At 41.8% G+C, this 16,747-nt stretch overlaps 1 protein-coding gene across 3 annotated transcripts in view; it reads right to left on the minus strand.

Annotated features, from left to right (window-relative positions):
* The window catches only part of unc79 (unc-79 homolog, NALCN channel complex subunit), a 61,448-nt gene that overhangs the window by 9,895 nt on the left and 34,806 nt on the right, over nucleotides 1–16,747 (minus strand). For 2 of the 3 annotated variants that reach the window (XM_080414734.1, XM_080414735.1), the window contains 13 exons: nucleotides 14,594–14,662; nucleotides 13,365–13,702; nucleotides 13,008–13,190; nucleotides 6,398–6,560; nucleotides 5,476–5,625; nucleotides 4,067–5,293; nucleotides 2,036–2,152; nucleotides 1,838–1,940; nucleotides 1,597–1,737; nucleotides 1,423–1,461; nucleotides 1,192–1,304; nucleotides 997–1,082; nucleotides 400–573 (listed from right to left, as the gene is read on the minus strand). In XM_080414734.1, the coding sequence (XP_080270860.1) occupies nucleotides 400–573; nucleotides 997–1,082; nucleotides 1,192–1,304; nucleotides 1,423–1,461; nucleotides 1,597–1,737; nucleotides 1,838–1,940; nucleotides 2,036–2,152; nucleotides 4,067–5,293; nucleotides 5,476–5,625; nucleotides 6,398–6,560; nucleotides 13,008–13,190; nucleotides 13,365–13,702; nucleotides 14,594–14,662 (2,903 nt within the window). Of the gene's footprint in view, nucleotides 1–399; nucleotides 574–996; nucleotides 1,083–1,191; nucleotides 1,305–1,422; nucleotides 1,462–1,596; nucleotides 1,738–1,837; nucleotides 1,941–2,035; nucleotides 2,153–3,214; nucleotides 3,317–4,066; nucleotides 5,294–5,475; nucleotides 5,626–6,397; nucleotides 6,561–13,007; nucleotides 13,191–13,364; nucleotides 13,703–14,593; nucleotides 14,663–16,747 lie in introns of all 3 variants that reach the window. The other variant, XM_080414733.1, reaches the window with a different exon arrangement.

Here is a 16,747-nt window from a genome sequence, read left to right on the forward strand (position 1 = left end):
ATTATTAATTTCATCATGCGTCTCGCTAGCCAATCACAGCGCGGTCGGCGAAGTTTGAAGTTAATTTCATCATGTGTCTCGCTAGCCAATCACAGCACGTCCTGCAAAGCTTAGCCTATGGGCGTGTTTTCCACAGCATGGCGTCACAGCGAAAGACAAATTTTCACGACGGAAAGAAAAACTTTCACCACGGACGGGTCCTAAACCCTCTTATAGGAGCAGTTGCACCGCTCAAAAACTGTATTCCACATTTTTCACAATTTTTCTAAATGTTACGGAAATAGCCTACAAGCTCACAACGCGTCGCAGGGTTGTATAAAATAGGGTTAAAGTGTTTAAACTGTTCCTAATTTTGCTGGTGGACCCGCTGGAACCCCCCCTCAATGACACCTTGACTACCTTCAGAGGGAGCACAGAGGGCAACTTGGTGAGAAAGGTCTGGAACTGGTTACAAATGGTGGTCCACAGGTTGCTGGGAGAGTCCATAGGGAGAGCCTCCATGAAGGTGGCTATGTTATCGAGGCAGTGCAGTATAGTGCCCCCTGCTGGCAGACTCTTCTTGTTGTTCAGACCCTGGAGGGCACAGAGGGATAAACGATAACAGGGTTATATAATGAACTCCTGTACGTCCATAGAGATTTACAATTCATGCACTGATTGATCTGATCTGATTGATAATGCACTGCTAATCAATCAGAGTGCCCATTTCGCTGATGGCCCCCGGTTTGGCACACTGAAAGGCAGCAACGACTGATCTGATAGATGCATGCTCCAGTGGTGTTTCATCTACACTATCAGGTCAGGGTTTTACGGTCAGCAAACCAAGATGGAGGCAAAATGTCTTGCAATTATCTGACAAATTTGTTTTATTTTGAACACATTTATCATGAGGTCCATGCAGCTGAGCTATGAAAGCTTCTATTTTGACACGAGCTCCCCCTGCTGGCTACACCATGCCACATACTGTCTTGGAAAAAAAGAAACACAAAATTTCACCTCAAGCAGCATGTTGAGGGCAGCAACAGAACTTAATTCATTGAAGTCTATTAGGGAAGATGCAAGCGTTCTTAGAAAACTTCCATCTGGAAGAGAGAGAGCGAGAGAGAGAAAGGGAGAGATTTAAGGTCACAGCATATCCGGGTGGGCTTTTCTGCCATAATTAATAGCCCTCTGTGGATGGAAGGAGCAGACCTTTGATGTTACTCTGGAAGAGCTGGGGCAGGATGCCATTGGGAGCCAGCTGGTGGAACACACAGCGGAGGAACTGCTTAGCCACGCCTGCAGCGTTCCCTGGGATCAACATGCTGAAAATCGAACAAATGGCTAAGTTACCCTGGGAGTCACATTAAACATCCAACTCATCTGCTAATGCGTTTTTTTAACATGGGCGTACTGCTCTCTAAGGGTTTTAATGACTCATACCTCTCAGCTTGTCCGGAGAAATTGGCACTAGACGCCAACCTAAAAAGAATTAAAGCCCTGGATTAGCCAACTCGAGGGTTGAATTATATATGAGGTACAACAGCGGGTTATGAAACTTCATTTCACCACTGAGTACTGATGTGTGGTTGTGCTGTGGAGTTGCTGTAGTGGTACCTGCCCACAGACTGTATGATGTCAAGGAGAAGCGGAGCGGCCAGTTCAGGACTGAGATGGATGAACATGGAGAGAACCACCACCGCCAGACCCAGGGTATCTTCATCATACTCCTCCAGCACGGCTCCGCAGTCACGACACCTAGAGCGCCAGATGCAAAGAATCACATTAGGCCATTTGAGTGGCGTCTGTCAGCATAACACAGACTCGAACTGAGATTGAGGCTGATCAAGCAGTTTACTTGTCACTCATGGTGGTAGGCTGTTCATCGATGAACTCCTCCGGGGCAGGCACGAACATGCTGACTGTGCTCGGGGCAGACAGGAGACTGGTCTTGGTTGGGCCTGTGGAGGGAGGGAGATGGTAGGTAATGATGTTGAGACGTCTGAGTGTCTAAATTAGATTTTTTTGGGGACAGCTGCTGCAGTAAGTGACTGACCTGTGTCCCAAGTATTGATGTTATGTGGGGCACTGGATTGGTGCTCTAGTTGTCTCTTCATTAGCTGGCTCATGGTCAGAGCTCCCAGAGAGCCTCGCTTCGCCTGGCGGTACTGAGCTATAGGTCAAACAAAGAGAAAGCCCATCAGACCTGACGTCCAAGTCCATTTTGTCAACAGTGCAGCAAAACCTCAAACGTACAGTAGGGCAACAGATAAGGGACAGCTTCTGATAATTACATACTAGTTAATCTCAGCTGTTATTTTAAAAGTATTATATGGAAATGACTTAAAAGAGATGTTCTTAAAAGGTGACTGTACAGTTAGCAGAATGGAATTGCACAATCATGACATCACAAGCGGAGGACGTTGCTAGTTTTTTTTTAAATTTACTGTAGGCTATTGACTGTACTTGGTGTAATATTGGCCTATAAATGTACAATGTGAATGTCTAGTAATCAAAGCCATCTATACTCGCAATGTGAAATTAAATGTAAATTTATATACATTTCGTTTATACAGAGCTTGGGTGAGTTTACCAGGGTGGACTTCTTCCACTCCTTACATCACAAAACTGTTCAACTGTAGGGTTATTACATTTTGGGGGAGGGGCAGATATAGCTATTTAAACACATATTTCCAAAATGTACTGTATATCATATTTATTGCTAATTAGAATGAAAAATTATAACATATGTACTGTTTTTACACATTATTTGAATTTCCAGCATTCAAAATGATCTGTTGCCCTGTCTTTAAGAGTCTGTGGCTTAGGTAGGGAAGAAAACACTAAAGATGTCTACATCATAAAGAGAATCTTGAGTATTCAACTCAAAACAAAGCATGTTTTTTCTTTTTTCTTCTTTTTATAATAATGTAGGTTTAAATGTATTAAAACATTTATTGATACATGTAATTCCAGTTCCTAGTAACTTTATCTCTTATATTTATGTCCAATAAAATGAATTAATGCAGTTTTATGCGACCCACTCCATAACTCGCTACTTAATGGGGGTACTAAAATACATTTTACCCCCAAAAAATCCATTACTGATGGATGTTTTGATGATTGCACAGGACATTAACTTGAAAACTGCTGAACAAATGCCTTTGATGAAAGGTAGATGTGCTCTAACGATGTTGGAGTATAATCACAGCACAGTGAAGTATTTGGATCCTACTTGATACTGAAGAACGGTGGCTTGTCTCTGGTATAGCAGCTTCAAGCGTGGGGGCTGAGGCAGATTCTCTTGGCTTTTCCAAAGTAGACAGAACCATATGATCTGGAGGCAAAATATGGGTGGTTGATGGGCAGAGGAATTGGCATCAGCATACTATATGCCATCTTATGCCAGTGATAAACTATAGTATATACTGTAAGTAGCAATAGATGGAATAGTTATAACCTGTTTAGTTATTATTTCGTGTTTTATTATCTAAAAGTTAGTGTATCTCAAATCAGACCTCATACTTTATTGTGATCTCATCACATACCTAAATCCCTTTAACCTGTTACCTTCTTTAGTATAGCTCTAATTATTATCCACACAGCAATTAACATCTGCTGTAAAATTAATGTGTGACTTCCTATTTAATTGTTTGGATATTAGGTGAAATTAAATCTGTCAGAGAAAGCACGCCACGGGACACGGGTACCGTTAAAGTGGGGAGATTGGTAAAGATGTGAGTTAGCTTGTATATTATCTACTGCATTATTTGAAGGGTAAATATTATTAGTATATATTATTTTAGTTTATGGATCGATCCACCATGTGCTTGAAGTCCTATCAGTATTATGTTATGATAGTATGATGCTATACTTCAATTTTAGATGTGCAGCTTGAGCCCCCTCAAATGTTACACGTCCATGCGAAACAAATATATTTAAGGCAAAATATGGATGATACAACATAGACACTATGGCGATAGGAAGGTAAGATCAGAAAAACTCTACAATCCTGAGCAGCAGGAGGCAGCATGGTCTGATCGTCTGGCCTCGGGTCAACGTTTAGCTTGTCTGTCATCCTTCTTACCACTTTCTGTGGGCTGCTCGCACAACTTGTCCAGGGTGTTGAAAGAGATGTCCAGGTATTCCCTCTGGATGGCGCTTACAGCTATCTTTCTCTGTTTGCGCTGTCGGGGAACGATCTGGATTTTAAACTCGGCCTCATCATCATTGTCTGGTTTGGGGTCGCTGTCCTCTTCGTCGCCGATGTCATAGTCATCTTCATCATCGCCGTCCTCTTCGTCATCATCGATATTATCGCCCTTTTCTGGCGAGGACGTGTCTTCAGGGATGTCCAAGAAGATCGTCCTATCGACAGGACTCGTCCCGAGCAGCGTTCCTGCCTTCAGCTCCTCGGGGGTCATGGTCGTGTCATCTAGAGACAGGTCGGGGACGTGCGGCGTCTTTTTCAGCAGGTCTCTCTTCTGTTTCAGGGTCATAGGGCTGTCGTGGGAGACGTAATCCAGGCGGTCGGGAAGCTCCAGAGAAGTGCTAGGAGTCACTGGCTGCTTCCTTTTGTCCGTGGCGTGCACCTCTCCCATTGGGGGTTCTGGGCCTCTCTTGGAGCAATCCTCCACACTCACCTGCACAACAGGGGACATCGGCAGGGTACTGCTGCTGGCCGGAGAGGCAGGGGTTTTGGCGCTGCCATTGGGCCTGGTGGCCATGATGGTATTAAGGTCAAACTCCTCGTCACTCTCCACAATCCTCAGGGGAGGCAGGGTCTCAAACACCAGGGAGTCACTGTCAGACATCGAGAGGATGGAGTGTTTCTCTGGGATGGATGTGCAGTCCGAGGACAGGTCAATGAGGTCCGGGTCTTCCTTGTCTTGAACTGACCCCTCTTGTGAGCTCCGGTCCGCCTTGTCGTCAAAGGTCTCCATGCAGCTGAGACGTACCTCTGGGATGACCCGCTTGGAGCTGTTGGACTGGCCACCTCGGGAGCTACGGCGGTCCAGGGCACCGTTGCCCTCAGCCGGACCAGAGGAGCCATCGGAAGAGCCCTTCCCATGATGCCTGCTGTGGGACGTGGAAGAAGATGGGGGGACTGTCTGCAGGTCACAACGGTCAATGCAGGATTTGCGTCGGTGTACATCCAGGTTGTACAGGATGGAGTCATCCCTGGATATATCCAGAGACTTCTGCTTGTGCATGGCTTGTAGCCGCTTGGATCTAGAGCTCTTATCCCACAAACACTGGGACACGCTGTCCTGAAGGCCACTGGCCTCACGATATTCTGATAGCTCTATCTCACCTGATTAAAAAACAAAACACACAAGCATAAAGATATAGAAGAGGAGATTTCATTTGAGTCAAAGCAACGCAAGCCTCCTGCAATCTAAAAAAAAACATGGCATGGAGACATTTGAATGAGATTCAAATCAGTGTAATATAAACTACACTGGAGAATTAAACCTTTAAGGTCATGCTGCTTACTTTTCTGGGCATTCAGCTCTACTGGCTGGTACTTCACAGACTTGCTGCCTCCAATCCTCTTGAGGCGGGCAAAGAAGGTCTGTGACTCCTTGTTAGCAGCTCCCGTTGGTGTGTCGTGGATATCTGACTCATCAAATACACTATCTTCCTCTAAGAAGGGGGAAAAGAATGGAAAGTACATTGACTACATTCTACCCTTCACGTTCTTAAATTTGTGAAAGAAGATATATATATAATAATTATTATTATAAGGGTAATAATAATAATAATGTATCACCCAAATCCTTCAAAAATAAAGTGCTTTAAGGAGAAGGAGATGGCCATTATATATATAAAATATATATAAATATATATATATTATATAGTATTATATAGTGTATATATATATATATGTTATATAGACAGCTGTACCTAAATACAGCTGTCCTGTGCACAAATTCATTTGCATACATTTTAGCATTGCTCCAGTAACATGAAGCTTGCTATCTCCTAGTTTGATGAGACTATTTGCTTCAGAGCGGTCCTATCATGCAAAGCAGTTGACATTGTTATCAAATCAGACAGGAAGGATGAAAATACTGGAAGTGCATGGAAAGTGGCTGGATGAGCCCAATTATGTAAGGTGGCCGCCAGCTCATGAAGTCCATTATGCACAATCAATAGAACTTAGTATTTCAGCTTTTTTTTCTTGTAATGCCTGTTCAGCAGAACAGCAGGTTTGCAAGCCTACCTCATACACCAAAATCTGGAGAGCTAGTTTAACTCTGGGAGAGTAAAAATGGACCGTTACAGGTCAATTAGTAGAATTATTGAGATTTTGGGAATAATTTTGTATTCTTTTGAGGAAAAATAATTGGTGGTTAAACTATCACTCAGGATTTTGCTGTGCATGCTGTGAAGGTGCAACTGTTGACTAGCATACCTTTTTCCTTCTCGCTGTAGCGGCTTATGTTGGAGTTGTCGCTGTAGAGGGGTCCTGCGGTGGCATGGGGCCGACAGCTGTGATACTGGGCATTCAGTGTGTTGATGGTGATGTGGATCAGGTGGAGCACTATTTTGCTCCCGTCCATATCTCTGTAAGGATACTGCAGGAAACAGAACCACTCATTATACCGTTATGTTTTCAATGAAAAATCCATCCAAAAAGTCTTTGACTTTACACAATGATCTTGGAAAGTTATGTCAATATCTATAAACAGACATCTGACTCCCTAAGGGACCAGTCGAAATTTACAGAAGGGGGTCCCTGGAGGAAAATAGGGGAGGGTCATGCCTTTCTAATTTTAGTCCAAGGGAGGTACAGCTAATTTTACTTTGAATCCAAGGTAGGGTCATGCAATTTTGAATTGATAAAATAGTCCGTTTTTTATATACCTTTTTAGTACAGCAGAACAGTGGTCAATGACCCCTCTCTATTTCAAAGGATACAAAGGATTCAAATCAAGTAACACATTGGTCTACTCTATTTAGAATCAATGACGGTCGTTAACAAGCCTCAACGCACGCGAGTGTGAACGACCCAGTAAATTTTATTTATTTTTTAATAATAGAAAAATATACATATTTGTGCCTAATTCATTAAGATGTTCGTAAATAGTGCCTAAATAAAGTGACTAAAGGGGTGCGTATTTTCGATAAGCACAAACGGACGTGCGTCGGTGCGTGCCAACCGGTGTGTAAATCTCTTATATGTGTGTATCGCCGGTCTTCCTCATTTTTGTCTGACAGTCAGAGGCGCGTTCACGTGGAGAATCATTTGCATTGCTCCATGTCCCATAAGACCATAAAAGGCAACCGGAAACTGACGGAATACATCAACACTCTTCAAAAGGGACAGATCTACGTGATCTAAGTACTAAAAGTAAAAGTAGCCTTGCGCTGATCTACAAATTGAAGATCAGCGCAAGCGAGTCCCTCACACGATTAAACTTTTATAAAGTAAATAGCCGACTCTCACGTGTAATGAAGAGAATACGAATTTTGTTTACAGTTTAACCTCACAACCAAAGGCTAATAAAACTTGGAATAGATATTATATTGTTACGGGGAAAAAGAGATGCAACATAAAGTGGGAGTGAAACCCGTTTTTATTTAGAACTTAATATATATTTACATTAACTTAAATAGACTTTAACGCGTGTGTGCGGGCAGGGGTGACGGCCTCCATAAGAAGAATTTGAGGGCGGAACACACACGTGTTGCATGATGAACTACATATAAAAACGTCAGAGGCTTGACATGTTTGACATTTCAAATCTGTTTCAATATGCAAATAACTCGACCTGTATTGTTAGAAGGGTACATTCCAGATAATTTAAGGAGTGCTGCATACTGTACATCCCTAGGTATGTGCAGAAACCGGTTTATAATTTCATGGTACAGAAAGTACATGACATGAATATGCGTGCAAAATGCACATGTAACGGACAAATGAATGGCAATGACGTGCCGTACATCTTTAATAAGACTTTCAGAGGTTCTCTCTCTCTCTCTCTCTCTCTCTCTCTCTCTCTCTCTCTCTCTCTCTCTCTCTCTCTCTCTCTCCCAGGAGATAATAAAACACCTTTCTATCTACTCAGATAACACCCAATACAAATTCATTAATATTAATATATAATAGTTTTGTTTTAAATGTTCTAGCCTTGACGACCATGCAGTCTTATGCAAACGTTAAAATGTAATTTAGATAGCATTTTATTTAGACAGATGCCAGGTCATTGTTGACCTGGCATCCTAAGTGTGTGTATAGTTTCAATGTACATAATTTATTAATTTTTTGATATTATTATAATGTTTAGACTGATGATAGGTTATTGGTTTATCTATGATCCTAGATTACTGAGTTTATCTTGCTTACTGTAAATCACGTCTGCTAAATGCCAAAATTGTAAATTGTAATTTGGCTTTTGTGATTTACACGGTGTCCTAGTTATTTGTGTTTGTGAAACAGCCTTATTTATTATTAAATAATAGGCTATGGGGGGGGGGGCACCAGGTAAAATGCTGCCTATAGGCATCAAATTCCTCAGGGCCAGCTCTGACAACTGGTTACCAAATACTCAACTTTCTTCAATCTGACCAGGATTCAATGGGTTTCCCACATCTAAGTTGAGAACACTATCCATTCTGCTACCACTACTACAGATACTACACTGTGCATTTAGCAAGACTGACTACAGTAATGTTCTAATCAATGTGGAAAGCAAAACATCGGACGGGGATGATGGGGAGGGTTAGGGGTGTCTAGATACACTAATTTCACGATACAATACATGATGTTGGGCATATGATATCGGTTATGATACATTATTAATGTTCTTTTCTCATGTATCATCAACATTGGCCATCATCTTTAGTTTAAACTAACTTTATAAAGCACTTAAAAAAAACAATTACAAAGTGCTTTGTACACACAAATAAATACATTTGTGCAAGCTTAAGGGAGAAGTGAAGTTCTCACTAACTATAAACCCATTGTTTCAGAGGACAGATAGACACTAATATATAATATAACACTGCATGACTATAAATTCCACAAACCTCATATTCTTGTCATCTGGACTTTACCAACCAAGTGCAGCCTAGTTATTTCCAACAGCTCAAAAAAATCTATAATACCAGATACAGTATAATACCATGTAAACCATCTTAGATTAGATGTACAGTAGGCCTATTTGAGAGTGCAGAGGAATAATTGCTTTGATTAACGAGCGTCAACGAGCATCAGCTGACACACAACACCTCCTCTCTGCAGTGCTTTAAACTGAAAGTGACTGGAGTCTGTTTCTCCAAAATACCTTGAATATGATGGAAGACATGATTAATAATTACTGTGAGAACTCCTATAACTTTCATCGATAAAAAAAGAAAAAAAAGGAAAGTGTTTTTTTTAATCAAAAATAATAACAAAAACAATATTACGATACAGTATGACATCATGACAATACCTATCGTCACATTTTAAAACCATGATAGGCTATATCGTGGGACAATATATCGTGACACTCCTAGGCGGGGAGGGTTCATCTTTTTTTTTAATCACTTGGGGAGGGTCATTGATTTTTTTTTAGTCAAAGGGAGGGTCATGCCATTTTAGATCAGGGCACATACATTTTCTCCAGGGGTACCCTTCTTTAAAAATCGACCTGTCCCTAATAAGCTGGAAATCAGAGCATCAAGACATACATTTTTAATCTGGGGTGTGTGTGTGTGTGGGGGCAGGACCCTGTAGAGTCGACCTTACAGCCAGTGTTCGACTTTCTGGTGGGGACGGGAGGGGAAATGTGCATGCTTCTGCTTTTGATATTCCCCCTCTGGTCAATCGTTTTTATCGATCGCGGGTGGGGGAAATATTTGATCCCTGCTTCTGGTCGTACTGAATTAACCACTTAAACCCTCTAGACTTAAACTGAACCTGAGTTGGCTCTGTACTTTTTTTCATCTACACCAAATCTCTTCACCAAAAATAGCCCCAAAGATCTCCCAAAGAACAGGACCAGGAGGCATTCATACTTGCCGAACCACCGTAACTGGCTCCTTTCCACGTAAAAGAGCAGCGGCTCTACTCTAGACTCTCTACCGCCCGGCTGACTGAGCTGTTTACCCTATCCCTATGGGAGATGCCAGCCACCCTCTAGAGAAAAAACATTTCGCATTTCCTTGTTCTGCTTTTCAGAGTCTGAAATCCAACACGGAAACGTACTGTATGCCTCTCTCTCATCACACAGCCTGTTGTGTAGTTGTGTTGGCATTTCGTATTTTACTGGGTGACTTCATTCAAATCAATGGTCCAATCCATCAAGTAGCCAGACAGAAAGTCGCCAAGCTTTTATAACAGCCAAAACAGAGACAGGACTCTGCTCTCATTTGGTCAGATTTAGTGAATTTCCCCAGTGGCGTCAGTAAAATATTTAATTAGTCCCCCTTGCCAAGCTTTTATAACAGACAAAACAGAGACGGGACTCTGCGCTCATTTGATTCGATTTTGCAATTCTTTCCCCAATGGTGTCAGTAAAATATTTAATTAGTCCTCCTTTCCTACTCTGTTTCCTCCATAAATTATTTAACTAATATTGCACTTGTTTAGAGCATGTGGGTTTGAAAGCGTGAGGAACTGGTCTAGACAGGAGTATTGTTCAGTCTGCAGACACCTTTACTAGGTAATAGCTAGTAAAGGAAGTAGCTTGTATTTTTAACGTTTAAAAATGTACTTGAACTCAGAGAATGCATAGATTTTGTATTCACATTAATGATCTGCTACCATCACCACCTCCAGCAAAGTGTCCTAAGGGAATATGAGGAATCGTAAGAATGGAGTAAATGCACACTTCTACATTTAAAAAAAATAGCTTAGTCCAATATGCTTAATTTACTCCAATCGTACGCCAGTGTCACATTCACATGGTGATACTATCAGATCTACAAGCTCACAATGTGTCGCAACGTATAAATCAGGCTTAAGTGGTTAAATACTGAAAGGTCAGGCTGGAGAAATCAAATGAAATTGAAAGAATGCTGCTGACCTCTCTAGCTCCAATGGCAAGTTTATTTACCCTTGACACAGATGGTGGTAGTTTGCTGCCAAAACATTAGGCTTACTTTTATATTTAATAATCTTTGTATTGGAAGCTAGAGTTTGCGGCGGCATACATTTATTTTTCATAAGCTATCACTTTTTGACAGTTAGAAGTCTGGGAGAGAGAGTTTTCCAAAAACAATGTTGGGCTAGTGAAAGTTACAGGAGTTCTTATTGTATGTTGTGTGTGATATGAAATGTGAGCTTACCATAATCACAGTAATCCATCAAATTCAAGGGCTTTTGGAGCACAGACTGTCACTTTCAGTTTAGAGCACTGCAGAGGGAAGGTGTGAGTGTCTGTGTCCAGCTGATGCTCGTTGATGCTAGTTAATGTTACATGCGTTAAAGGAGAATTCCGGACAAATTAAGTGTTATCTTTCATGTCTCGTTACTCACCTAGCGACGTAAAAAGTGGCGTTCTTTTTTTCCATATATTCCCCTGTCGTCATTTTTTAAACACCCTCCGTTGTTATAATGGGAGCGCGTGGGGTAGTGAAGTTCGTCTATTATAACCGACGCAATGTTATTTTTTTCTCTACTACGATTCATTGTAGAGTCTCATGATAGTCAAACATGCGCTGAAAATTCCTGCGAGCCTGCCGTTAATGGCGAACGATTTAACACTGGTTGCTTGTTTCCAGAAACTGGCAACACGAGTTGCCAGGTTCTGGAAAGAAACAAGCATCCAGTGTTAAATCGTTCGCCATTAACGGCAGGCTCGCAGGAATTTTCAGCGCATGTTTGACTATCATGAGACTCTACAATGAATCGTAGTAGAGAAAAAAATAACATTGCGTCGGTTATAATAGACGAACTTCACTACCCCACGCGCTCCCATTATAACAACGGAGGGTGTTTAAAAAATTACGACAGGGGAATATATGGAAAAAAAGAACGCCACTTTTTACGTCGCTATGTGAGTAACGAGACATGAAAGATAACACTTAATTTGTCCGGAATTCTCCTTTAAGGCAATGTTTCTGCACTGTTAAATAGTATAGGGCTACATCTAATCTAAGATAGCATCAAAGCCATATATTTTTTACAAGGGAATTAGTTAATAATTAGGCTACACTTGGTTGGTTAAGTCCATATGAGGTTAGTGGAATTCATATTTATGCAGTATAATACATTTGTTATTAGTGTCTATATCTCCTCTGAAACTATGTGGTTTACAGTTAGTAGTGAGAACTTACTTCACTTGTCCCTTAAAGGTAGGGTAAGTGAATTTTTTTTGTAAATTTTTGTTTTTGTTAAAAAGGTTAAAGTACTATATTTTGATAGTAATCATTGCTACAGAGCGTTTGTTCGGTCACAGGGGTCTCTCCAGCTCTTTAGTAAACACAATATAGTACATTTTCCGGTAGGTGACAACATTTGAGCCAATCAGGAGAGAGCACTGAAAATGCATTTTCTGTTTAATAAAGAGCTGGAGAGACATGGGAGACTCCTTATATGGACAGGACACTCTATAGTAACGAGTACTATCAGAACATAGACCCATTTTGCAATTATTTGAATAATTGCAAATCACTTACCCTACCTTTAAGGTGTGTGTAAAACACTTTGTTACTTTTCTTTATGTGATTTGTTTATTTTTGGAACACAGTTCTTATATGACGCAATCTAAGATTTGCCCACAGGATTTCCAATACAAAAAAATTACTCCATGACCCAGGGGTAGTGGGAGTGACGTCAGGACTTCGGTACCCTATAGCTTCTGGCTGTGGCCTCCCTATTGCGAAATGGCTTTAAAACCTAGAAAATAGTGAAAACGCATATGCCCAAGATATGAACGCCAGGTTGAAAGTGCTTGAACTGGCACAATAATCTATTTAATTGAAATTAATTTGTTTCTATGTATAATGATTTTACTTCATCCCTTTACTTATCCTGTGCAATAACATCCCAGTGTGTGTTGTTGTGCCATATGGTGGCGTGTAGAGTACAGTACCTTGTAGAGAATAACAAGTAGGGCTTTGAGCCACATCTGTCTGATGTGTGGCCGCAGGGCCCACAGGGAGCAGCGGGGCGGCTGCTGGAAATAATGTCTCAACTGGGGACAAGTGCAGTACTTCAACACTTGGACCACCAGGGGGAGCAATTGCTTCCCCAGGCCAATGTTGTAGTCCATCACCTGCAGGAAACGACATCACAGTGAATTAAACTGCAGTGCTTGCAGGGTGTGTACAATTAAAATGATCGTAACAACATACTGTTAGACCTCAAGCAACAATTGCAGAATACACAAACAGTGTGATATTAAATAAATAAGGGCGAATATACGGTGTAAATGTAAATATAGAGTCACTTGTGCAATGCCGGCGATGAAGGCGTTGAAGCAGGTGGACGTTCGCATCTTCTGTGGGGCGATCATGAAGCAGCCCTCCTGCTGGTCGTAGCCCAGCAGCACATACAGATGGCGCTTCACCGTGTTGAAGGCCTTGGCGCTGCCGATGTCGGCCTCAGCGCTGCTGTCATCTTTGGCCATGAACTTCATCAATACCATTATGAGCTGGTGAACCGTCTGGTGGTCGATGCCGGCGTCCTCAGGCAGCAGATCCCTGATGACGGAGTCGCTGTCGTGAGACGGGGTCTGGCCTAGGAGAGGGGCTGAAGCGTCCGGGTTAAAGGGTGGGAGGAAGCGTGCTGAAGACAAGGAAGGGTTGCAGGGAGTTGCAGGGATGGAGACACAAGGACAGGGTGAGTCAACTCATCTCCTCAGCTACTCTCTGCCTACAGGATGGATACAATGTCCCCCCTAAGGCCTTACTAATCCCTGAACCCTCACACAGTTAATTGATGCTGGTAACGGTTGTGATCCTTTTCAAACTTTTCAAACTCTTATCGTTCTTAATTGCAATAGTCAGTGCTTTAAAGGCTTATTATTCTGTTCATGTTAATTTGCATTTAGTTTTAGTATAGTTTAGTTTGTGTATTATTCTTTTTTTGGCACAATATATTTGCACGTACAGGAAATTTGTCCTCTGCAGTTACCCATCCTACCTATTATTCTGTATATTTGCACTTTTAATAAACTTTTGTTTGTTGAGATTCTAAACGGACTAATTTGCATACATACTGATTGACATTTAAAGGACCCCCTGGTAACCCCATACTTAATGTTGCAACGCTATGAACTGTGGGTAATTCCCTCCTGAAAAATGTGCAGTGATGTGGACAGAAAGGGTGCATGCACTTGACGATTTGACAGTGAAAAGCCAGAAGAAGCCCTCATGGACTTCACGTGAATGTGCCTTTAAGGTCAAGGGAGGACAACAACATTGGGCCAATTTGTCAACATGTACTCTACATCGACATCAAATGATCATGGATGTGTGTATGGGGTAAACAGACACGGTCAACAATGAAAGTCAGAAGCAGAACAACCATTGATTGCCCTGTCATAATTCTCATGTGGCCCATTTTATTCAGTTTCAAACAGATGTTTTTTCCCCCAGTGTCATGTGATTATGTCGATTGATATGTACTATTATTATATAGTGTATATATATATTTCAGTTTGGGATTGTAATTTACCTGGTAGGACCTTCTCTATCATATCTCCAAGTGTCGGGGCAGAGTGCTCTTGTCTGGTAAGCCTTAGAGCTAAAAACCACATGTGAAGAGCACAGTTTAGAAAATGCTCAGGGGAGGCAGCACAGGACATGTCTGATCTTCACACACACACACACACACACACACACACACACACACACACACACACACACACACACACACACACACACACACACACACACACACACACACACACACACACACACACACACACACACACACACACACACAGCCAGATGTTCAAGCGGGACTGTGGCAGTGGGATGTGGTTTGTTGTCAGCTGTAAGCCGTGAGACATGCACTGATGCTCCGTTCCAGCCCGTAACATCTGTGATAACCAGGCTGATTGGTTGGCAATCTTTCTTTTTTTTTCCTTTTTGATTTATTTTTTGGCTTTTATGCCTTTATTGATGGGATAGTAGTCTGACACGAAATGGGGAGAGAGATGGGGAGTGACATGCAGCAAAGGCCGTCGGGATCGGGACTCGAACCCGCTACGTGCTGTCAGGCTATTTTGGAGCCTAGGTGCCTGGACTGCTACGCCAGCGGTCCAGGCCGGTTGGAAATCTTTCGATGCCTCTCTGTTCTGTTCTGTTCTGTTCTGTTCTGTTCTGTTCTGTTCTGTTCTGTTCTGTTCTGTTCTGTTCTGTTCTGTTCTGTTCTGTTCTGTTCTGTTCTGTGAGACTGAGTGAGACTGAGGCCATGTCACATGCAAATTTTTCTGCCTTCCTGTAAAAGGATCGCTGGCCTAGCGGTCTGGGCACCTAGGCTCAATGTAGCCTGACATTGAGTCCCGTTCCCGCCGGCCTTTGCTGCATGTCTCTCCCCGTGTCTCTCCCCCTCTTTACTGTCCGTCTTCACTGAAAACTATCAATAAAGGCAAAAAAACTAAAACAGGAGAGAGAGATGGGTAAGGATCTGCATGCATCAAAGATCCTCAGGTGACAGGTCGGATTCAAACCCAGGCGGGCTGTGCGAGGGCTGAGCTTAATAGTATGCGCTCTACCAGGTGAGCTCCAGAGCGCCCCCCCCCCCCCCAATCTGAAATCTGCTCCACATTTGAAATTTGAATTTGATTTTATGTTATACTGTTGTAGAAGGCTGAGCGAGTATTGGTACCAAGTGCACTAAGAAATGCACAGGTTTTTGCATACAGAAATGGTTTTCCACACTCTGCCCACAAAGCCGATGTGTTTTTTCCGCCAGCCAATCAGTACTATTGATCACAGGTTTTAACTGTTGCAGAAGACCCCAAACAACACCCCGCTGACATAGGAACAAACATTGCTGCATAGAAACAGGAGAGAGAGATGGGTAAGGAGAGCAGAGACATTAGGAAAATGGAAGCAGACTGGATCATATATATACAGTAGTATACTGTGTGTGCGTGCGTGTGTGCGTGTGTGCGTGTGTGCGTGTGTGCGTGTGTGCGTGTGTGTGTGTGTATATATATATATGTATAAATGTATATATATATATACATATATATATATATATATATATATATATATATATATATATATATATATATATATATATATATATATACAGTATATATGTATATTTACAGTATATATATCCTAGCGTATATCCTAGCATTTGCGTTAACAGTTTTGTTTAGATTTAAGGGGCTTTGTATTTGTTTTAAGCTGCATATGTTTGAGAGTCACAAGGCCTGAAAATAATGTGCTGTATCATTCACACATAATAACACTACCTACCAAAATGTGCACACTGCACGCACCAGCCTGTCCATGTTTTCCCCCTCCTTTCTAAAGCATTTTGCCAAACTCTGGTCAAACACTAAGCTCCTGCTAAGACTTGCTGGCAAATTCTGAAGCACGACAGCCTCATAATTACCCTTGTTTATTGTTAGGCACCACATATCACATGATGTAGCTTTAAAGTGACCAGATGAGAGGGGGATTTTAACCTCTGGACAATTTGTCACAGTCCATGTGAATAAACAAACAAATCCCTATTTTTTCTTTGTCATATTTGAAAATCAAATGGGAAAATTAACAGGTCTACAAGCTCATGACACATTTGAAAAAGATTGTTTAAAAAAATGTTGTTGAAAGATTTCACCTATAATGACATGCACAAAATAGGGAC

The sequence above is a fragment of the Gymnoscopelus braueri genome (genome assembly GCF_963280865.1).
Source record: "Gymnoscopelus braueri genome assembly, chromosome: 19".
Taxonomy (NCBI): Eukaryota; Metazoa; Chordata; class Actinopteri; order Myctophiformes; family Myctophidae; genus Gymnoscopelus; species Gymnoscopelus braueri.